This window comes from Drosophila yakuba, chromosome 2L (genome assembly GCF_016746365.2).
Source record: "Drosophila yakuba strain Tai18E2 chromosome 2L, Prin_Dyak_Tai18E2_2.1, whole genome shotgun sequence".
NCBI lineage: Eukaryota > Metazoa > Arthropoda > Insecta > Diptera > Drosophilidae > Drosophila > Drosophila yakuba.
The window spans coordinates 11,444,121-11,467,237 of NC_052527.2; the positions used below are offsets into that span (position 1 = coordinate 11,444,121).

Sequence of the window (23,117 nt, forward strand, 5' to 3'; positions counted from 1 at the left end):
GCTGAAAATTGGAAAATATTCGTATTTTCATTAAAACACATATTACTAGTAAAAATGCCAGAGTTAAACGATTTACATTCATATTCTCCACTGTTTATTTTGTTTTTGTTTTTATTCATTCAGCCATCTTAGAAATAGTTTGTATATTATACATATTCATATAAAAATAGTTCTTTGTTTAAAACTAAATATATATTACACTTTCAGCGCATAATCTAGACAACACCCTAACCTAAAACAATATATTGCATGGCCTATATGAATGTTTTGTGATCCACGCACAAGTATAAGATAACCAAATAACCAACAAACTCAGTACATGCTAAATGGTGTATATATAGTATAATTGTATATAATAAACTTCTTGAGCAAAATATGACTCCAAAAATAGATTGCAACTGCGTTGAACATTTAAAAATTAAGCAACAATTTCCAAAATACCTACTTAGGGACTAATAAAAAGTATCAAAATGGTTCAAGGCATAACAATTAAGTAAGTTCTTCAATTCAATTTCATCTCCATATAGCACTTGGTGGGGAGTACAGCAAGAGAGGGCCTGTATGTGTGTGTGGTTTGTGTGCTTAAAGGGTGTACTATTGCAAACTGCATATTGCACCGTTCGTTATTCTTCTAGTAACCAGTCTCTGGCTCCTGTTTAAGTGTCATGCGACAGGGCTCTGAAATAGTACACAAAATGTGTTATTCCTCTTAAATACAGGAATTTGTTTTATTTTTCCTACTCACCCATTCCATAACCAGCGGGTGCGGTTAGCAGCTCAGGAACCCGGATCTTCAGTGGAGTCCGTCGCAACAGCTCCTCGGCGCTGCTGCCCTCGCTCCGATTGTACTCGTTGAGCGTAATGTCGGCAGGATTGCGCAGACCCAATCCGCCACCCCCGCCGGATACTTCCGCCGGCGAGGCGACCGCTCTTTGGTAGGGATGCATCCTCTGGGGACTGTGCTGCGTTGGCAGCGGTCCGGACCGACTGCCATTGTAGTGCTTGACAGGCATGTCCAAGTAGGAGCTCTCCTGTTGTTGCTGGTGCGTCGCATGTTGTTGATGCTGATGTTGTGACTTGGGGCTATTGAGCGGAGGAGAGATCGCGGCTGGAGCAACGGATGCGGGTGCAGAGGTGGAGGACGAGACGGCGGCTGCGGCTGCCGCTGCAGTGCTGGCCGCGTAGGCCCGGAAGGAATCATCCCCACTGTTCGCCTCGATAAGAGCCTGGATGTGCTGCACCTCTAGGTCTAAACTATGCGTGCCAGGACCACCAGACGCGGCCAGCGAGTCCAGAGAGGAGTTAACCTGACTACCGCCCTCCATGTTGCCTGTGTGGGTAGGACTCTGGTAGTCATTTGACTGATTGGGCGGCGATAGCGGCAAAGGATTGTCGGCCAACTCTCCTTTTAACATAAGCAAAAACATGAAGTCAATTAATTGTTCCAAACATATACTTAAAATATTTAAGAACTAACCTCCCAGCAACATCTCCTGCAGCAATGAATCAATGTGGGCCACTCCGAAGATCTTGGCAAACTGGATCTGCTCGATCATCTGCCAGGTAATAGACTGCAGAACCGGCAGGATAAGCAGGATCTCGCCAAAGCGACCGCGCGACTCGTATTGCCGATCCGATATGTAGTCCTCGAGATTATTGAGTATCTGATGCCGAAGCGATTTGATGCGATGCGGTTCATTTAGACCCTTGGCGTCTAAAGTAATTTGAAGAACAGATTATTAAAAGATCACTTTTGTAACTATGTCGAATAACCTACTAGGATCAAAGAAGACTAGGGCCTTGATGCAAGCGAATTCCGTATCATCGATGCCCACATCCTTCATAACCGTCACCAGTTCATCGATAATGCGGGCGCCGATCCGCGAGATGTCCAAATTTGGTGACACAAGAGGATCTGCAGCGAAAATTGTTTCAAAGATTATAAAACTTTCATATATAGGTTTCAAAGTATCACAAACATTACCTGGACAGTGTCTAGTGATCACACAGTTGTTGCTCAGCAGGAGAACATCCTTCAAGTGCATCGATCGACGCGATAGGCCGAGGAGCAGATGCTCACCAGCATGGGCGCGTAGCAGGGCCACCTGATCATCCAGCTGCAGTTCGTTGAAGGCCGGAATCTGTTTGGCCCACTCCACCAGGGTCAGCAGCTGCTGCTTCATCGACTCGCAGACATCGTTGATGCTGGCGAACTGCTTGTTGGAGAGGTCCTCGTTTATGTTTGTCTCCATGGCAGCGCCTGCTTTCGACTGGCGCGACTCATTCTCCGCCTTGACCAAGGAGATCACAGACAGCCCGTTGCCCGGATCCGGGTCGTCATTGGAAGTCCGTCGGCAACTGATTCGATCCCGCTCATTCTGCACCGCCTCCTTCTTCATGCCCGCCTTGAAGCACTTCCTCAGGCGGCAGTAGCGGCACTGGTTCCGCTTGTCCTTGTCCACAACGCAGTTGCGCGAAAACCTGCCAAGAGAAGTTGAATTTAAGTACGCGTATAGATAGTCGTATATATTGTTATTTTATTTTATGGTGATTTAAGTAAAGCTAGCATTTTTGCAATACTAAAGTTAATATCTCATTTAAAGTAATGGCCACATAAACGGCTATATATAACATTATTTACGTTCTTGTCAGTATATTATTGCAGTTTAACATCGATAAGTCGGCGTTAGTGATGTTTATTGCAAAATGCATAGCTCAATTCATTTTACAAATGATTTCTAACTGACTTTTTCGAATAATGGGCAATTTGTCATTAGAAAAATCTAAATCTCCCTGACGTTTTTATACATCATATATGTATGCGTACCTGCAGGTGTACTGATGGTTTTTCCGGACACTCCTCCTAAAGAATCCTTTGCAGCCGTCGCAGCTGGAGGCCCCGTAGTGTTTCCCCGTCGCCCGATCTCCACAAATGGCGCAGACCGTCGGTGATTGCTGTTGTTGCTGCTGCTGCAATTGCTGCTGGCTGCTGCTGGCCCCACTTCCGCTCAGGTTGTTGTTGGGCGAGAACATGCTGTTGTTGTTGTTGCTGCCACTGCCGACACTTCCGCCTCCTGCGCTGCCCGCATTCCCGTTTCCGTTTCCGTTGCAGAGCGCAAAGTTCTCGCTGCTCTGGTTGCTACTGTTGCTTAACCCCAGCCCACCGCCATTGGGGCTGAGGGCGTGGCCAATCGGACTGTGGGGCTGCGAGGCAGCCGGGTAGCCAGAGGCCAGGGCATCCGCGTGCATTAGGTGGCTCTCCGATTCTGCAAAAAAAAGGAGTAAAATTGTAATCAGTAAGATGATCAAAATGATTTATGATTTATCAAAAGCTGTATGAAGAAAGATTTTATAGCTAAATACATATTGCAGTATAGTATATACGTTGGAAATTCATTTTCTTACCAAATGGCAAGTTAAACTAGTTCAAGTTTTTAAAAATGGAATATATTCTAAGCTTTATTCAAATGTAAATCAATTCGCTGTAAAAGTGTCCCGTCATGCTGAACTCCACAGTTTTGTATCCGCGGGGCTGGGCGCATGCACAGTTTTAGAAGTTGGTACTGCCTACGCAAATTCCTCGCTACGGTTTTGCAGTCACTGGATATGACATTTTTAATCCACTGGCAAACTTTGCAATCAAAGAGCAATTAAAAGCATACACAGTCAGAAATTTCGCACAGTACGAAAGAAAATTCGGTTTAATAGACAAGGAATTTCACTTATGTATCATATTTAAATGATTTATTGTATTATTATATTATAATTTATTTACTACATGAGTCGATATTCAATAATATATTCATTTTATTTTTTATACTTTAGACCTTAAAGATTTTAGCAATATTTATAAGTTTGCTCGTTGTTCTTTTAGCTCGACCGCAGCTGTACTACGTACGATACACGGGGGTCATTAAGTTGTGATTTTTTAAAAACTATCGAAAAATCGCGCAATAGCAACCAACAGAAATTGCACAAATAACACCAATAATAGCAACAATAAAAACAAAAACAACTGACCGTCACTGGATGCAGTTCGGCTGGCGCTGCTGTCGCGCCTGCGTCGACGTCGCCCCGCCCCCACATCCTCTGCCGCAGCCACCGCTGCTACCACTGCCACCCGCCCGCCGCCCACTTTGCCACGCAACAGAATGTTGCCAACGGCGACGCGATCGCGACTAGAAATCTTAACTCTACCGGACTTGCGCACCATTTTAATGCAACTGATTAATGAAAAAACACACGACTCGAAATTTTTCAGTCGCGTATCGTATGTTGTGTCTTGGCACCTCTCCTGCTCTCTCTGCGCCGCCGCACAGTGGTCTGATTTCAGAATATTCTACGTAAAAATATATCTCTCTTTGAAGACAATATGAATATAAATATTTATTTAAAAGAACGAAATAATTCTGAATTTTAAACATTTATATCTTTACAATCTTATATATATAATATATTTTAATATATATGTATATATTATTACCGATTACATGACTTTTTGACCACCTTACTACGCATTTTAAAATTTCTAAATTTACTTTTGAAAGCTCGAGTTCCCACCATGCGTTTTGAGTGTGTGCGTTAATCGACGCTTAAATCAATTCAACTGTGTTTGCATATCTCGACCCCTCTCTCTCGTTCCCGGAGAGAGAGAGCGAGGCCCCAAAACCAGACTTGGGGCTCTCACCAATACAGAGGCACGCAGCCGCAGAGATAGAAATTCATTTAATGGACAGAAGGAGAGGCAAAAGCAACAACAACAACAGCAACAACAACCATAACGACAACGAGATCGGCCAAACGAATAAACAAATAAATAAATAAAATGTGTAGAAAAAAAGCCGGCTTTAATTTGGTCAGACTTATGAGGGATTGTTTGCGTGTGTGAGAAAATCATTTGGGGAGACGGAGAAACTAGAAATACTAGTAAAAAGGAGAAGAGGAATAGACGGAAAATAGTAGTTACTTTTAATAAACAACAATACAAGTGATCATACAGTGGATGGCAATCACAACTAATACTTGTATATTAAAAATACAAATTAAAATCCTTCTAATAAAAAAAAAACATTAGCATGTTCATTTGCCTACGTATAAATCTTAAATCTTAAATGCATATATTAGATTTTACCTACTTTAAAGCAGAATATTATTTCACTTTTTATCTTTAGATGTAACAAAAAAACCTTTGAAAACATTCTGCCTTCGCATAAAATATTCTTTTAATTAACATTTAAATAGCTCTATAAATACTGTGATTATCTCGAAACGATCGCAGTGGGTGGTCCCCAGAGATTTTCCACTATTTGTCTTATTAGTTTTCATATACCGGGAATTCTCTGAGAGTTTCATGATTGCACTCCAAACAGCAAATTAGCCCGTTTGTTTACACATTCTCAGACAGTTAATCACGGCACCCCGACAATTCCGAGCGCCATCCGATATTATATTGTACACCTAAAGTCTATATCCTCACCGCTTGAAAATTCAACGCGAAATAAGAGCAAGTTGCTTCCAAGACAAGTATAAGTAAAAAACACAGCTGCCAAAAAGTTCTTATCTCTCTGTTTATGGGTGTGCGGTGTGCATTTGTTGTTGTTTTATTACACTTAATATTGTTGTTTTACCAGCTCGAGAGAAACAAGCAAACATACACTGAAACGGCCACGGATAAAAAGGTAAATAAAAAACCATAATACTCGTTTGCTAACATTTCGCGCATAAAACTTTCTCGCCCCACACTCGCCGTCCCTTTCGCCCACCGGCGCCATCTCGCTCGCACACTCCACGGGTGGGGGAAACAGGCCCCGGTGTAAGTTTTATATTTTTAGCCAACTCATCGTTAGAGTTCACTTTTTTCGACCGCGTCATCGTTAGCATTGCAAAAAATGTTGATGCCCCACAGTGAAGTGGGCAAAGCGTAATCTGAGATTAGAAAATATCGGATTCTTGATTCGCCAAATATTATGATTTGGAGGCTTTCCGATGGTACAAGTATTCCGCAAATAGTTTATGATGTGTTGTTAAACCCGAAAGAGCCGAAAACAGCAATCAAAACTATATGTACATTTCACGTTTCCCGATAAGAAGCCACAAACAAACAAGTGTAGCCACCTGAGAATCGTATATAAAAGCAAAGCAGCATTTTTATCAATTAATACTCTAATGCGTTTGCTTAAAATTTATTTAATTAATATGCCGAACACAATACTCGTAACAGAGAGACGACGAGCCCCCAAAAAGTATAAATAAATAGATCTGGAGAGCGCGCTTCCCAAATAAGAGAATAAAGTATTCGCGGCACGACGATAATTTTTGTATTGACTCTTCTGTCTCTCAGCATTGTATTATTGTGTATTATTTATTTATTTTCTTTAATGTAATAATAGAGATTGGTAGAATATGTGCTAAAATATATCACTATTGCAATATTTATTTAGTTTGTTGTTTGAATATTTTCGCCTAAAATGTTACGCAGGCATGTGTCCATTGTATATATCATATATATTCATATTCAAATGATTCGACTGCCAAACACACAAGTTGGCTGGGAACTTTGTTCGAACTACGCAAAATTTTAATTTATTTTTGGCCACAATCTTGTTGTTTACCAAGCAAATATATAGGTTCTTTTTCAAAAAAATATCTTTATATAAGCTTGGGCGATGGAAGTAAAAATATACTTAAAACTTGCAACCACTTTTATGAAACGCCTGTTTGTTAATTGAATTTAATTCCTTTTTTATTAAACAAGGCATTGACAGACGTGTTCACATTTATTTCCGGAGGCGTTTGTATGAATAAGAACCTTTGCATTGCATTAGTCAGCCATTAGTCAGAAGAACAATGAAATTTGATAACAGCCAAACAGTTTATGAGATTGTGAATTGTAAATGGAGTATAAATATTCAATGTGCCGGCAACGCATAAACTCAGTGGAACAACCAAGCAACCGATTTTGATCTTTATAAACTTTTATTATTGAATTTCATGGTTCCTACAAGACAGAGAGCCACATGAAAGGGCTTTATCTAAAATGGTTAGGCTGTTTTTGTAAATTACAGCTCTGGTTTTTAAGATGGTATAAACTAATGGCCACCATTTATATGACGAAATTGTAGGCTCGACTTGATTGGGATTATATAAATACTGAGGTAAAAATAGTTATGATAATAGCTCGTTATTTTTCTAAAATGATTTGGGCTGTGCTCGCTTTAGGGAAGCTAAAGTCAGAAATCAGAAAAATCTTGATCACGCTCACACGCACAGATACACAGATTATTGAATATATGCGATAGAGGAGGGCAATTTAGCAAAGACCTTAATTATTGTTTTGTTTCAGCGGCGGCAATGCGAACGACTACCATTAGCCCACATAAATGTGTAATTTTGAAACCCCATCTAACCCCATCTGGGCGCACACACATTTATAGCCCCCAATCGAGCACTATACATATAGACATATGTACATACATATGTACATATTGAATATATACACTCTTATCGGCGTCGCAGCTCCGCGGCAGAGACTCAATAACGTGCCTAATGGCAGCGAGGCTTCCAACGGCCGCTGATAGCACACACGGCGTATGATCAATTTAAAATCGGCGAGCGAAATGAAAACACTGCAAATCGAAATTGGAAACCGATTCCGAATCCGAATACGAATACAAAACAATAGCTGCACACAACACACGGTATCCACATGCGACAAGAGCAATTATCAGAAATTGAAAATAAATCGAGGGCAGGGGGAGAAAAATTAAAAATGAATCAGCGAGATATCAGTGGGGCTCTTGTGATATTCCTAGTCTAAAATGGGTATGCTTGCATGCGCTGTAAATGAAAACGTGTTTCAAAAGAAATTCAATTTAAATGCAACGACAAAGCAAAACACTATTTTCATGTTTTTACGTAATATATGTGATATATGATATGATATATTGATAAATAATATGCTTGCACATCTCTTTGGGCACGTGAGAAGTCAGTAAGATGATTTAATACAAATAATTAAAAATAATACATTTTTTCATCAACAGAAACCCTGAATGGCAGCACCTTCTCAGTTGTCTCATTATTTCGAACCAAGGACTGCTTTTAGGTTGGATCGTTTAAATTTAAATGGCATGTCAGAGATCAAAGCCAATAAATATGCGTAAGACGGACGCCGCAAAGCACTGTCTAATTGCCAGGTAGAAATCTCGCTTGGGAAGCAAATCTCGCTACATACATACATACATACATATATAATATTATCAGCAACCTGCGCAGCTGCATGCACCCACCCACGATGTGAGCTCATGACAACGCCCCGAAATGATGCAACTTTGAAGGTTGTCTGTTCCGTCCCTTTGGTGCAGTGTGACTATAATCAACGGGGCAAGATTTTAGTAGCACTCGTAGTTCACTGGTGGAATTTTCTTTAGCTACTACTGTTATTTGAGCTAATGATTTTGACCCAACAAAGGAAAGGTTATGTTTAATATTCGCAAAGTGCATTTAAATCCCGTGTTATACAAGCAACATACCATAGATATTGGACGGGCATTACCAGAAAGCCGAAAACCCAACTTGAGCATTGCATCACGTTGGGGAAAACAGGGGGAAAATTTAGAGTTTGGATGGAGCAAACACTTGGGGGTGGAAATATCTGTGAAATCACCGAAAGTTGAGCTCATCTCCAGGAATCTACGTGGTGATCTTTATAGGATTCCATTCGCACCCAATTGTGAACTTTGGAGACGATTCCTTTGCCCTTAGCTGGAGATTATCTACCCACGAATGTTTACCCTGGACATTAGAAATATTCAACTTGTCATTATTTGTGAGAAAACTATGAAGTCTGTTGACAATTCCACACTGCGACAAATTTTGTAAGACTATCATTTACGAATAATAGGTGTTTGCTTTGCCATTCATTTTTGTTTATTGGTTTTTAAGTGGATTATGTGAAATTGGAAAACCCTTATGCGGTTGCGAAATAGTTTGGTCATTGGTTGGTTTTCCCTGGCAAATATGGGTAGTGTCAACACTTTGTGCCTTTTCCAGCTAACCGAATGCGATCATTGGCTTAAGTTGGGCTAGGTTAGGTTGTTTATTTAGAAGGCAAAGAGAATCATTAATGATCGCATTCTGTCCACTTTTGAGATTTCCCCTCGTTGGTCTGATCCAATTAAAAGCGACGGCGTCTCGTAAGATTCAACTTTTTATTGGCATTATCATTATTTTTATGACTAATAATTGCGCTCATATTGTCTATAATTAAAATGCTAAAAACGTCTCAATTAAATTGTTATTAACAAAAAGCCAAAGCGGCAAGCAGCAGGCAGCACTCGGACCAATCAAATGACAAGCCGACAGCTAAAACTATTGTATCCGAGTATTTGTATCTCTAGAGATACTGATGCTGAAAGTAAAACTTCTCGCCTGGTACTTAGAATCGAGTCAAGTGTAATTTCCATTAACTATGTTTGCTATGGTCGCCGTGTCCGTCTGGCCTCTTAATTGGGCGCTAACGTGTTTCAGATACATTTGTATCTCCAAACAGCAAATAGCCGAGCGCAATTAAAGCAATCCTCGCCTTGAACCGCGTATCATGACATTTAGAACTTGACTGCGCCAAGCACTCGTTTAGCTCACCCAAAGCCTGGCTTTGAATTACTCGTCTTGGAATTAATTTTCTAAATCTTTTCTATTCTCTGCTCATCCACTACGGATATTCGCCCTTTTGAGATGCAAACTGCACCAGAGCTTAGGCGTTCTGTTATAATACTAATTAGCATATAAACAAACTGTATTTTCTATTATTTTTGTGAAAATCTAACTGCAAGTCACGGTGAGTAGAGCAGTGACTGAAAGCGTGTGAAAGCAGTGATTAAAAATCCCCAAAATAACCTTTTTATTACCACTTCAGCAAATGGGATGTATACGATATTCCAACATTGCAGCTGGTCACCATGATTCAACACAAATTAAGTTTATCCTAACCTATCCTCTTTCTATTTCTCTGCCGTTAATTAGGGTAAAACTCAACATGTTGCGAAAAATCACGTTTCGCCATCACAGTGATCATTACTCTTTCTAGTTTTCTAGTACATAAGGATAAAAGCACTTTCATAAAATATAAAAAAACATTAAGAATTGTATAAGCTACTTTAACTTGCATGGATACAATACTTTGCCTGATTCTTTGGTTTAATCTTAAAAGTACTTTTTTAAATACGTACACACAAAACTTATTGAGGATTAGGTGTTTTCCTGAAGTGAGCAGGTTTTAGGCAAGCAAACTTTCGATTTTTTACTTATCTGGAATTCGTTTTTGGTGTTTAAAGTGTCCCAAGTGCTAGGGACAGTCAATCAGACTTGATTTCCAAGCGTTTTAAAAAAATAACCAACGATAACAGCGAACTTCTGTAGATGTAAATCTCGAGTGGCCTTTTCTTATACATAGCGATATGCATATAGTACGGCAAGTATTTCCGGTTAATTGACTGCCATCCGAGAACTAGTGATTAGTTCAATAAGGTAGCTGAATAATTGCAAGAAATTAAGTACAAATCGAACACGTAGTTGTAGTTAAAGTTGATTTTCTTATGACTGCGGAGGGGTTGCCAAGTGCTCACCGCCCTTGATGACTTAGGATCGAGGGGTCTACTTATATCAGTAATAAATGTATCAATAATGTGAATATTTTCAAACTAACCGAATGGCAAATGATAATTAACCCAGCCAGTCGTGTGCAAAAACGCATAGGAACGAATTTTTATTCGGCTGACTGATTTTAGATTTTTTCTATCTTTAGCCTGATAATCACATCATATTTTATTCTCCCGCAGTCGCGCGCACCAACAGTGAAGTAAACAAAAACATATATTTTAAGTTAAGTTAAGGCATCCATTATAATTGTATAATACTGTTTTAAATAAAGCAAACAAAAGACAGAATTGGCAGAATTTAATGTCCGAATATTTGACCACCATTGATGGCAAATTATAGTTAGTATGAGGGAAAAACAGCTACGCTCAGCTAAACAGCATTTAAATATCATTTAATTTATGTTCATTTCATTTTAAGAATCAGCTTTGAGTATTATCAACGCAACTTGGCCAATTGTATTTGCCGTTGGCTGTTTGTGGCTTTCTCTGTTTCTTGGCTCTTGATGAAATCTTATCGCCTTGGATGCACACGGGCAGAGAATCATAATCGCTGATAAGCCTTGCAATAAAGTTGGTTGTTTTTATGGTTCAGCTATGTGTGATAATGGGCCCTGTGGGCCACGATTAATCCCCTACCCCCAGTGAATGGCTTGCAAACGATGGTATCAGTAATCTGCGGCCAGATATAGTCAGAGATAAAACCCATATCGTGAGTGGGGCAACGAATTACAGTGCAATTGTTTGTTTAGCCCCACAAATCGCGAATCGATGAACACATAATGAGGAGAGATCTACATGAATTGTATCGCCTGATTTTGGCTTTGAATTATTTGCGATGTTGTCATGGACGCAATTAAGTGTATCTTATCAGAGGCGTTAGGCTGTGGGAACGAAACACATTGCGGCGATGGTCAGTCTAGACCTTTAGATACCCATCGAACTAAGCTGTAACCTTAAATTTCAGTGTATAATCTTTCTTTCCCTTTTCTTTTCTTTTCTTTTCTTTTATCTTCTTTTCTAGATCCCATTTATTCCCGACAAGCTTGTTATCATGTTGGCTTTTACAAAAGGCTTTCACATCATGACTCGATTAAATTTGAGATTGCGAGGGGTTTCCTGCAGATTCCTTTTTTAACAAGAATGTAGCTTATTGCAAAAACTAGGCATTTCTAATTACCCCACTAACAAGGCCTTACCCCCATTGGTTTAAGATTACTCCTAATCACTGCTTAATCTATAAAGTATTTCGTGTCAGCATAAGAATTATTTATTGGAATTAAGAAATCTGAAGTAGGCTGCTAATTTACTTAATAGTTATTTTCACTTCTACTTAACATTTAAAATATATGCTTTAGGATCCTTTTGCTGGCTAATCGTGTCTTTAACAAGTTAATAATAGTTGGCGCGCTTGCTTTTCATACTTCCCACTCACCCATTATATGCAGAAGATTTTCTTCCAGAAGAAATGCATCGTCGTAGCTTGAGTTAGTCAGATTCTCCGTTTTCATGTTTAGCAAACTGGGCAACATTGAGGCGTACATTTAGATTGCTTTAATCTCTGGCTGATAGTTGGCGTATTGAAATGATGTGTATATATAAAACCGATCCGGTTGGTAGCAATGAAGTCTACAAAGTGTGGGAGACGCGTCCCTAGTTCCTGGTACGCAGTTAATGAAGATCGTAGACGAGGGTAAATATTTGAAAATCCTTCACACTCTTGGGCAAATTGAGTTTTTCACAAACGATTGCTGCTTTTGTCGCTGCTACCGACTTTGTTGTTATTGTTGGTGAACATTTTTTTATAATTCTCTCGGTTTTCTGTTTTTTTTATGTTTTGTTGCCGATTGTTTTTTTTTTCAAGCCAGCTAAGGTGAGGGGCCAGAGACACACTTAAGTAAAGTTAAATATTTGCACAAATTAAAACCGAAAATAGCTGAAGCGATGAAAGTAAGGAGCGAGGGAAAACGCCGCACTGCTCAGAAAAACCGAAGCGAACCGAACCGTCGGCAATTGGTTCGATACGATATATATATATGTATATATCTATATATCTATTTACATGCGGGCCGCTTAAATAAATAAATATAAATTGGCCGGCGGGTAGAATTGTTTAAAAATATCACAGTTAATTTCGCGAATCCTTTTCCGATGCCGCACAGGTGCTCGTGCAAAATGTTTCGTGTTGAAAGTTGGGTTGTTCAAGCCGGCTTGTGTTGTGTCTTGTGTGTTGTGTTGTGTATTGTTGGTAGAAAGGTAAAAGGGTGTGAGCCTGCGGCGCCTGTATTATTACCGCCTAGTGCAAAACACTGACTAAACCTCAAATAATGTTCTCAACACGTACTAACTGTCTTAATATTATTTGTTGTAGATATAGAAGCCGACGGCCCCGACGAAGCGACTACGAAAGCTCTGGATCGCTCGGCTGGCTCGAAGCTGACCGACCCCAGCGATCGCACAGAAACTTTAATAAATATAATTCTGGCTATTCTGACTAGACTGTTGTTGTTGTTGTTCTTGTTGTTGCTGGTGCCGTTGTTGTTGCTAGCACCGTGATTAATAATATTGCAGCGCCGCACTCGTCTTGGCAAAATTGTTAACACTTCAGCTCAGCTCGGCTCGGTTCGTATCGGATCGTATCGTATCGGATCGTTCGTATTGCTCGGATCGTCTTGGATCGGCTTGGATCGTCTTGGATCGGCTTGGATCGCTTTCGATCGCCCCGAATCGGGGGCATGCGCATAAGATCGACGCGCTAGTACCGCCGGTCTTATCAGACTAGATTAAGCGGATTTTACTCACACGAACGCACAGAGCTGCGTATATAATTCAAATTGTTTAATGGCACATATAATAAAACCATATCTCTGTGTATTTGTTTTCGGTGCTATGTGTGCTTTCGAGCTTTCATTAAATAAATAGTGTTTATTGCTTATTTTTTTTACAGTTTAGGAGATTACCAAAAGTTGGGCACCCCGAAAAAAGTCGAGAGTTCCTCTCGAGATACTTGAAAGAAACACCTTTGAATAAGTTAGTTAATACTAACACTCTAAAAATTTGTGAAAGATATCTTAATCTCTTTTGAAGTTTAAATCAAATAATTTCTAAATGTTAACTGAATCTATCACTAAAAATAAATTTATTTGAATATTGTTATATGTATAAGATACATTCTCATATAGTTTTTTGAGAGGAATTTAAAATTGAACAATTTTTAAAAAGATCATTCCTATGTTAACCTGTAAAAGTGACGTAGGGATATGTATAAAACCCGACTTTTACGGGTTGCATCTAAAGATTTCGCTGTTTCCTAATCTGATAATATGGTTATGTTCTGCAAACACTCTTAGGTTGCTTGAACAACTTAAGAGCTTTCTGGCCTAGGAGAAATGTGTTTCTCTATTATTCTATTTGTAGATCACTTCACTTTCAGCTCGGCAAACAGGCAGTCTGGTATCGCCGTAGTTTCTTATCACAGCCGGAGCTGCAGCCTCGTCGCCTCAGACAGCGACGGAAAGAGATAGAGATACAGATATATTATATAGTGAGGCATTATAGTAGGTCGTTGTTATGATTGCATCGTCTTGGCTGAGACGCTTAGTAAGCGCCTTAGTCTAAGCCGTCCAAGGCACCCACTTCTCTGCCGCTTATCGTTGAAATGCTGAGAAATCAGTCGGAAAATTCCGATTTGCCAGAGATACACTGGGATAGTGGAACACCGATGACGGGTGTCTCTTCAAATGATTTGTTTGGCTTTTCGGTTTCTTGGGCCGCAGCGCCGAGTGCTGATTGATACTTCTGATTCAATTGAATATAATTCGATGTCATTCAACACCATGCACACCACCACACCATGCACAATCGCAGTCAGCTGGTCGACGCCAGCCGTACTTTATACGCCGGAATTTCTGTGACGAAACGAAGCTCCACGCCAGCCCCAGTTGCCCACTCACGGTGCACTTTGGATTCGAATGAGGAATCCATTCCGAATGCCGCCCGTTTGGCGTCATCATCGGACATCACACATAAACGTTGGGCTTGCGGAAACTTGATACGATTATGATTCGGCAATTCTGGTGGCAACAAAGGGGTTGAGTTGGCTAATTGCTGTTTCAATTGAATGTAAATGGATGTGATATACACAAGAGATCCAAGCCAATAGTGTTAATAATTATACTTCTGGTTATGCCCTATTTAACTTTGGCTACATTTATTTCCATATGTAAGATTTATTCTCACCAAGAGAACCCACTCTGTTGTTCTCTTTCTGCGGCATTGATGCAAAACATCATCTGGATGATCCCTCGAATGGGGAAAACGGGGTTGAGCGATTGCATTAAGTGCAATTACAAAATATGTTTACCAGCACCCATCTGTAATCTGTGTGACTGAGTGGGTGTGGGTAGCCCGGGAGAACGGGCGATCAGGACATGACGCATATGTTTTGGTTTGAATGCACCGACCAGCTTACTCGATCCAATCCAATCCAATCCGATCTGAGTAGTGAATCACGGACGCACAAAACAAGTGTTGTCCCCACATCGTAAGTCGTGGATCGCGGAGACGAATTCGAAGTTGCTATCCGAACTCCGGCAGTTGCTATCTGAGAGATTCGTTTCCGGGGGTGTGGTGGTGATGAAAATAATGCATGTAGCGAGAGAAAAACGGCAGTAAGAGTGGAAAACAACGGGCACAGAGATAGAATTGAAATAAAATGCATGTCATGTTCGTGCTGATGGCTGTCGCTTTTCCCGGCCACATGTGGCGACCCTTGCTGGCGTGCAATTTCCAGGGAATTATGAAAATTAGCCAAGCCGAAGGCAGGCTGCCATTTCGTTTCTTTGCTCGATCTTCAGCTGGTGGCACGTTAAGTGAGTTTTGTGCGAGACTTATTATTTTATTTGCATACATTTTTATAGAGACAACACACCGAAGAACGAGCCATGGGACACACATGTGATTTGCATGTGCGGTTCGTCATCGCCTTCATGACGATCACCATCATCATCATCATCATCATCGCGATCACTCGCCGTCGCCTGACAGGCACATACTGCACATACTTACATATGTACATATGAATGAATGCAATGATGACGATCGCAATAATGACGATTGTGGTAGGTTTTCATAATGTTTGACTGCAATTTACTATTTACACTTCATTTAGCGGCGACAACTTTAAGTGAAATGTGTCCACATGGGCTGAGTGGTTTGCTCGCTTTCCCGTATATCTGTGAGATACTCGCCGCGGCGATTCTCCTGCGTGAAACAATAAGATATAATAGGCATCGCAATTGAATAAAGCTGCCCGCAGCTCCAACTAATTGGAGAATTAGCTCAAGTGTGAGGATAGTCCGGCCAAGTGGGTTGTGTAAGGAGTGAGCCTCGAGAATGGGTTCACTGAGGACTACTACTACTAAAAGCAGATGATACTCGACTCGGAGAGCTTTTCCCCAATCGCCACTAAGTAATGCGACTTTAGTCTGAAAAGAATTATTAACTGCCGCGGTCAGCAGTTCATGTTTAATTGAAAGAAGTAGTCGGTTATTACTATGCATCGAAAAAAATGCAAGGTGCATAAAACACAACACTGATTGAAGTTATGTTATGCAGTGTATCTTAAGTATAATAACCAATTGTTTTTACACTTTTGCATTGACCACCATCACATTTTATATATGAAACTGGCTTATCTGGCGGTCACTCTCAGTTTTTATTATCCCATACATGTACGTATATATGCCAGACGATTGCAAAACGCCTCTAGACCTCAAGCAAAGTGACATATTTGTTTACTTTATATCGCAAGTGACGCAAGGTACTTCTTGAATTATCTACCATGGAAATTAATGAATGTTCCAAGCGGATATCATATAAGATATCCGACCTAAGTGGGTTACTTTGTTAGTTCGTCTGCCAATGCCAATGCGACTATTCCATCTTAGATAGCGGAAAACAGTATTTTTAATTATGCCGCTTGACCCAAAACCAAAAGAACCATAACAGAAATAAAAAGCCTCAATGGATCGCAGAACGCCGAGGATTTGCGAAGGCGAATACAAATCAAGGGAGTTCGCGTCTGGGCGATAACCTCCATATCATATCAGCCGGGTGGAGAGTCGCTCCTCGCTTTATATGGTATATATATATATGTGGTATATATATGTAAGGATGAAGGCACGGGCCTGTGACCCTCTGCCATGCATAATACGGGGCAATTACAGGAGGCATAAACACCGCGGGTAAGGTAAAAACCAGAAAGTAAATGCACATCGACTAAGGTGACACAAGCCCCTTAAAAAAGGTTGAGCTAAAGCTAAAGCTATAGACAGACAGTCGGGCTGATCGTCTCCATAAATATTCAACAACTTGGAGACGTTGCTGGCTGCTTGTAAGCTGGGCATATATGTATGTACATACATATAAGCCACAGTATTTAGTCGCACCGTGTGTTTGCCATTGCGCATACTTAACCCTTTGGGGTTAAGTTAAACATTACGATTACGTTTCACATCGCTTAAATTTGTGCGCGTTTCCTTTGTTTTTCACAGCCCCATTTGCTCGCATACTGGATACTAGATACTGGATTTCTCGGTACACCGTTTCAATTGTAACTTTAATGCCATCATCAGCGGTTGCAACAGCCTGCACAGTGCCAGCAAATTTTCCTAATCAATAAACAAATTATAAACATTTATAATGATTGCAGGCTTATCGTTTGAACAGCGTTCTTATCAAGGCCATGGCGCTCTATTTTTAATGCCACAGGTCTATCGGAATCGGACACGATTTTGCCACCACACGTGGCACGTGTTCATCGTCTTGTCGTGTTTTTTTTACCTTACTTTATAAATTATCGTTAATTTTATAAGCAATAATACTAACCACAAGCAATGTATGAAACTACTTTAAAGTCGCATTATCAAGACATAAAATATTATATTGAGTTGACTTTTGTGTGACATAGATTATATTTGTTTGATTTAGAGACAACTTTATATCAGATATCATAGTTGCACACTTACCAGGATCGTGCAGCTCCTGTTCCATTTTCTCCACCTTTTTCACCTTCATCAGCTGCTGGCCATCCGTGACACTCAGATCCTGCGGATGCTTCATCGTATACTGGTTAGCTTTTATTTACAAGTCGGTCGTAGAGATCCAATCACATAGTCATAAAGCAATGCCCGGCAACTGTAAGTGGAAAAGGCAATCGATAAGCTGTCGTATATCAATCTACTACTGGCTAAAACACACAGAAGGCTAGACGAACACATTAAATTTTTAATGATGGCCCGCTAATCGAAGGAAGTATCGCCTGTAAATCTACGAAAACTGTATATACAATATATGGGGTATTTGTCGTTTGTGCACACAATGTAGGTGTCAACTCGAGTGGCCGACAAGCAAACGCTTCACATTACATGGCCCCCATCGGATATTTTTGGTTGGGGAGGAGTCATTTGCTTTACGATCCCATATCAGCAATATGCCAACCACACCTGTACTGGGAATAGCGCTTATGGGCATTTTTATAAAGCAAAACTTTGTACACTCCCCCTTGGAATATCACAACTGTCCGAAAGCTAACACGTAACACCTCAAAAAATACCCGAAATCATAATCTTCAATGCTTTATTGACTAGCAGATAACAAACACTCATTCCCGCAAAAAAGGTAAAAGTGAGAATAGTAAAAAAAAAAGGAGAGAATTCACTGTTTGCCGATAGCGCCGAAACAGAATTTCTGATTATCGGGCGTTTATTGTTTCTCCTGCCCATTTACCATTTACCATTATGCGAATTTGTTTTTCTCCGCTGACTTTTTGCGATTTTCGCTCGAGTGCCAGAAAGGCCGATAAGCTCCATGGGCTCTACGGGTTCTATCGCACTAGGTCTCCCTGTATCTCCCTTTAATTTCTCACTCTTATCGCTTATCGTGGGGCTGCTGACGCAGACCCCCTCGTCTGCATTGTCAATTCGTGACCTTTGAACCCCTGAAACTGTTGTGAATCGCTGGATAGGGGCCAAAAAAGTCACAAACAAAACGGATTAATAATCTTCTAAATTTCCGGGAAAAGGCTTATATACTTTGTATACCTTAAGACTCCGCATTTATAAAGTAATGCAGTCTTAGTGTAGGTCAATTTTAATCGCAAATGTAGTTATACTTTACACTTTAAAAATGTATCGCATCTGGTTTCCTTAGAATTAGACTTCACTTTAAGATCACACAACTGACGACCAGAATCACACACAACGCTCCCGTTTGCAGTTCAAATCGATTGTGTGAAATATTTTATTCGAAAACCCCATTTTTGGAAATTTTAAGACCATAGACAAAATTGAAAAATGTGTTCACGCGATGCGGCGTCCAATCAATTGATCGACTACAAGAACAATGACTCCGAGGTGCAGAGGGAGATCACGACATCCAGTGGAATTCCAGTTGGCGTCAAGGATGCCATACAGACGGTGGGACCGAGGGGTCCTGCCTTGCTGCAGGATTTTCAGTTCCTCGACGAGATGATGCACTTCGACACGGAGCGGATTCCCGAAAGGGTGGCCTACGCCAAGGGAGCCGGGGCCTTTGGGTACTTCGAGTGCACCCATGACATTTCCAAATTCTGTGCGGCCGCCATATTCGATAAGGTTAGAAAACGAACGGCCATCGCTATGAGATTCTCGGTGGCCAGTGGAGAGGAGGGTTCTGCGGACACGGTACGTGAACAGCGTGGATTCGCCGTCAAATTCTACACCGACGACGGCATCTGGGACATTGTGGGCTGCAACATGCCCGTGCATTATGTGCGGGATCCCATGTTGTTTCCCAGCCTGGTCCATGCCCAAAAGCGCAATCCGCAGACCCACCTCAAGGATCCGGACATGTTCTGGGACTTCATGACCCTGCGTCCGGAAACCCTTCATGCCCTGCTCATGTACTTTAGCGATCGTGGAACTCCAGATGGCTATCGCCACCTGCACGGATACGGAGTGCACACCTACCGCATGATCAATGCCAGTGGGGAAACGCAGTACGTTCGGTTCCACTTCAAGACGGACCAGGGCATCAAGAATCTGGACGCCCGACGATGCGAGGAGCTGATGTCCCACGATCCGGACTATGCCATCAGGGATCTGTACAACTCGATCAAGAAGGGCAACTATCCCAGCTGGTCCATGTACATTCAGGTAGGAATCGTATATCTTTGAGAACGCTGTTCTTGATATGCCTTATCGCATAAACACGCTCGTTTAGACTTGTGTATCAACTGATTATCATATTCCAAGAATTTATATATGCTTTGGTATACTAAGGTTTCCTTCATTTGTAACCTGTAGGTGATGCTCAACGAGGAGGCGAAGAAGTGTCGTTTCAATCCGTTCGATGTGACCAAAGTGTGGCCGCAGAAGGACTTCCCCCTGCTGCCGGTTGGCAAGCTCGTCCTCGATCGCAATCCCACCAACTATTTCACGGAGGTGGAGCAGCTGGCCTTCAGTCCTGCCCACATGGTGCCGGGCATCGAGCCATCGCCGGATAAGATGCTCCAGGGTCGCCTCTTCGCCTACGGAGATTCGCAGCGCCATCGCTTAGGCGTGAACTACATGCAGATACCGGTGAATTGTCCGTATCGTGTGAATGTCCGCAACTTCCAGCGCGATGGTGCCATGACGGTGACTGACAATCAGAACGGAGCTCCCAACTACTTTCCCAATTCCTTCTGCGGACCGAAGGAAAGTCCACGGGCTTTGGGCCTGCAGACTTGTTGTCCTTTGAGCGGCGATGTCTATCGATTTATGAGCGGCGACACCGAGGATAACTTCAGCCAGGTCACCGACTTTTGGACCTACACCCTGGACAACTGCGGCCGGAAGCGGCTGGTTCGCAACTTGTCCGAGCATCTGACCGAAGCCAGCCAGTTCCTCCAGGAGCGGGCAGTGAAACTGTTTACCATGGTGCACTCCGATTTCGGGAGACTGATGACGGAGGCCCTCAACACGGCGAGGATTTCCAAGTTCTAGGATATTTTGCAGACACTTGAGTGGAAGAACTTGGCGCACTTTCAAAAATTATTGTTACACAAATTTGTTTTCGGATCTGGTCTAACTTTCGAAATGTTTCCTAACTGAATAGTAAATGAGAAGTTTAAATGATAAAGTGCGAGATTATCATACTCTTTATACACTCTAACCTTGCTGTGAACGTGTGCTACTGAATTTTGAGGCATTTATGTACATTTTTGTTGGTGGCATTAAATATTTGGCTATACATTAATATAGTCAATGTATTTCCGCGTCATTTACTTAGCATACTTTCAGGAGTTAACCTTGAGTACTGGCTCGTCGTAATGATCGTCGCTAATCTGGTTACCCAACGGATCTGCTGGCTGTGATTATCCAACCCGGATGATAATGCCCTCTCGGAGACCTCTCCCCATCACAGCCCATCACAACCCATCGAGATCTGTCATTAGCTAGTCGCTCTGTTTGCATGCTGCACACGTGTCTGGGCGTTCTGCGCTTGGTTGAATTCGCCGGAGTACAGTGCGGTTCGTCATTAAAGGGCTTCATTTGAGTTTTGCATTTATGTATTTACCCTCAAAATGTGCAGTTGGTCATTAAATTACTATTTTACACATTAGTAATTATTTTTAAGACTGTAAACTGTTTGCTTTAAGATCGTAAATTTTATTATCTTCTACTAACTTTGTCTAGAAGACAAATATAAGGGCTATTAAAGCTAAGCCGTTTACACACTTTTTAAAATGCTTATTTTGTTATGTTTATAATGTAAGCTTGTAATAACTGATTTAGAAACCTACATACAATATTAAACTTCGTATATTAAATACAAGCCACCCAATGAACTTGTTTATATTTTTCCAGTTAATTTGTGAGATTATCCACTTGATGTGTCAACACTTCCCTTCGCATAAGCGCCCACCATCATTACGATTTTGTAACGCACTGTATGTTAAACCGAAAAGCTTGTCCAACTCAAACGCTCAGCAAATAGTCGTAGCAAATGTTGGCAACTAGTTGAGCTAAGCGACTTTAAGGCAGTAACTAAGAACTTAATAAACTTACTTAAAGCTCAATGGCCAGACGATGTTCTAACTATCTTTGTTGTTTCTGTTACTTCAGCTGCAAGGCTTTTATCAGCGACTGCTGCCGCTGTTGTTTTTGTTGTTGCTCTTTCGAGTTGTTATTGTTGAGTTGACTGCATGAATGAAAGCGAATAGGGAGAAAAAAGGCAGACACACACTTGTTGATTTCTTTATGCGATTTTGTGGCTCGTTATATTTAACGTTTCTCCGTATTATTTGGTTACGTATTTTGCTATTTTTGTTTTCTTTTTGGCACCGCGACACGCTTCTCCGTTTTTTTGGGAGAGATTTCGTTGTTTGGCTTTTGATTTTTTACTATTATTGCACTTGTTGCCGCCGCTGTGAAATTCATCTCGGGCGTTTATTTTAATGAGTGACTTTTTGCAGGGCAGTTGTATAACTGGCCACTGCATATATTCATTTATATCAATCAAAGCGGAATATACAGCTTATAAACATTGTCTTTGTTTTTGCCTTTTGCAGTTGTTTCTTCCAACGTCACTGGAATTCAACTACGGCTTCTGCGTTCCGTTACAAAGCGCTCACTTATCACTCTCTCTTTCCCTCTATCTCTCTCTAGCCACCCACTCTCTGCGCTCTCTGCCACACACACGCACACTAGAACATTGCTGTTACGTAGTTGTTTTTGCCAAACAAATATTCCGTTCACTTTATAAGTTTAATATGCATTAATTGCATAAATGTGGCGTTTCTTGCAGTGGGGAGGCGGCGGGGAATATGCTCGACTTGCAAACTGCAGTTGATTGAACCCGCGCTCTCACGCACACACTCGCACACCCACGTTTAAATTGGAGGAGAAGAGAACCCGGCGCACCGATTGACGACTGGCGACTGAAATCAAAATCAAAGTCGCCAAATCGAACGAAAGATACTAAATAGAAATGGAAATGTTACCATCAACGCACAGCACACAACCGTTGCGAAAAGCGGAAAACACGTGAGCAAAACAAGACGCGATAATATCACATTTTGTTGCTAATATTCTGTTTGTCAGAGTTCAAAACGGAGCCACGCGAAAATAGCAACAAAGCAATTTGCGGAGAGTAAAAGTGCAGTTGCTGTAGTGTGGGTGTGTGCGTGTGACTTCTATCACGTCAATTTTCAGCGATCGCGATGGAGGGCTGCCAATCTATGTGAAAAGCATGCGATCTGGTAACACTGCGTATAGCTTGCCAAGCTTTTTTGACACTTCGCAAAGCTATTGACTGCGCGCGCATTTCAAATTCAACATTCTGCTATAAAATATAAGAGACATGTTAAAAAATTACTTATTGATGTTACTCTAAAATACAATATGGTAAATCCCGCCATATCCCGCCACGTCCTCCCAA

General features: G+C 41.2%; 2 protein-coding genes and 1 long non-coding RNA gene across 6 annotated transcripts; 2 read left to right on the top strand and 1 right to left on the bottom strand.

Annotated features, from left to right (window-relative positions):
* Positions 1-63: 63 nt before the first annotated feature.
* Positions 64-22,659, bottom strand: LOC6527777 (transcription factor HNF-4 homolog). 4 transcript variants are annotated; one of them, XM_002088814.4, is made up of 8 exons: positions 21,746-22,659; positions 17,684-17,852; positions 2,828-3,266; positions 1,985-2,481; positions 1,778-1,915; positions 1,478-1,714; positions 746-1,405; positions 64-678 (listed from the first exon to the last, which is right to left on the bottom strand). In XM_002088814.4, the coding sequence occupies exons 2-8, from the start codon at positions 17,775-17,777 to the stop codon at positions 632-634; spliced, it is 2,112 nt and encodes a 703-aa protein (XP_002088850.1). In that variant the 5' UTR covers positions 17,778-17,852; positions 21,746-22,659; the 3' UTR covers positions 64-631. The 4 variants fall into 4 exon arrangements, with proteins under 4 accessions (XP_002088850.1, XP_015053012.1, XP_015053011.1 ...); XM_015197526.2 differs by lacking the exons at positions 17,684-17,852; positions 21,746-22,659 and adding an exon at positions 12,091-12,991; XM_015197525.2 differs by lacking the exons at positions 17,684-17,852; positions 21,746-22,659 and adding an exon at positions 4,021-4,228.
* On the top strand, positions 18,880-20,816 carry LOC6527778 (catalase). Its single transcript, XM_002088815.4, has 2 exons — positions 18,880-19,849; positions 20,000-20,816. The coding sequence occupies exons 1-2, from the start codon at positions 19,010-19,012 to the stop codon at positions 20,678-20,680; spliced, it is 1,521 nt and encodes a 506-aa protein (XP_002088851.1). The 5' UTR covers positions 18,880-19,009; the 3' UTR covers positions 20,681-20,816.
* On the top strand, positions 22,583-23,053 carry LOC120320813. Its single transcript, XR_005560384.1, has 2 exons — positions 22,583-22,723; positions 22,781-23,053. It is a non-coding gene; the product is annotated as an uncharacterized LOC120320813 (long non-coding RNA).
* Positions 23,054-23,117: the final 64 nt, after the last annotated feature.

Bases quoted from the DNA above. Each gene is read 5' to 3' on its own strand.
- LOC6527778 (XM_002088815.4), top strand. From the start codon at position 19,010: ATGTGTTCACGCGATGCGGCGTCCAATCAATTGATCGACTACAAGAAC. The intron at 19,850-19,999 runs GTAGGAATCGTA...TGTAACCTGTAG, and splicing joins GCTGGTCCATGTACATTCAG to GTGATGCTCAACGAGGAGGC.
- LOC6527777 (XM_015197525.2), bottom strand. From the start codon at position 4,213: ATGGTGCGCAAGTCCGGTAGAGTTAAGATTTCTAGTCGCGATCGCGTC. The intron at 1,715-1,777 runs GTAGGTTATTCG...AAATTACTTTAG, and splicing joins CCTAGTCTTCTTTGATCCTA to ACGCCAAGGGTCTAAATGAA. The intron at 1,406-1,477 runs GTTAGTTCTTAA...TTATGTTAAAAG, and splicing joins GCAGGAGATGTTGCTGGGAG to GAGAGTTGGCCGACAATCCT.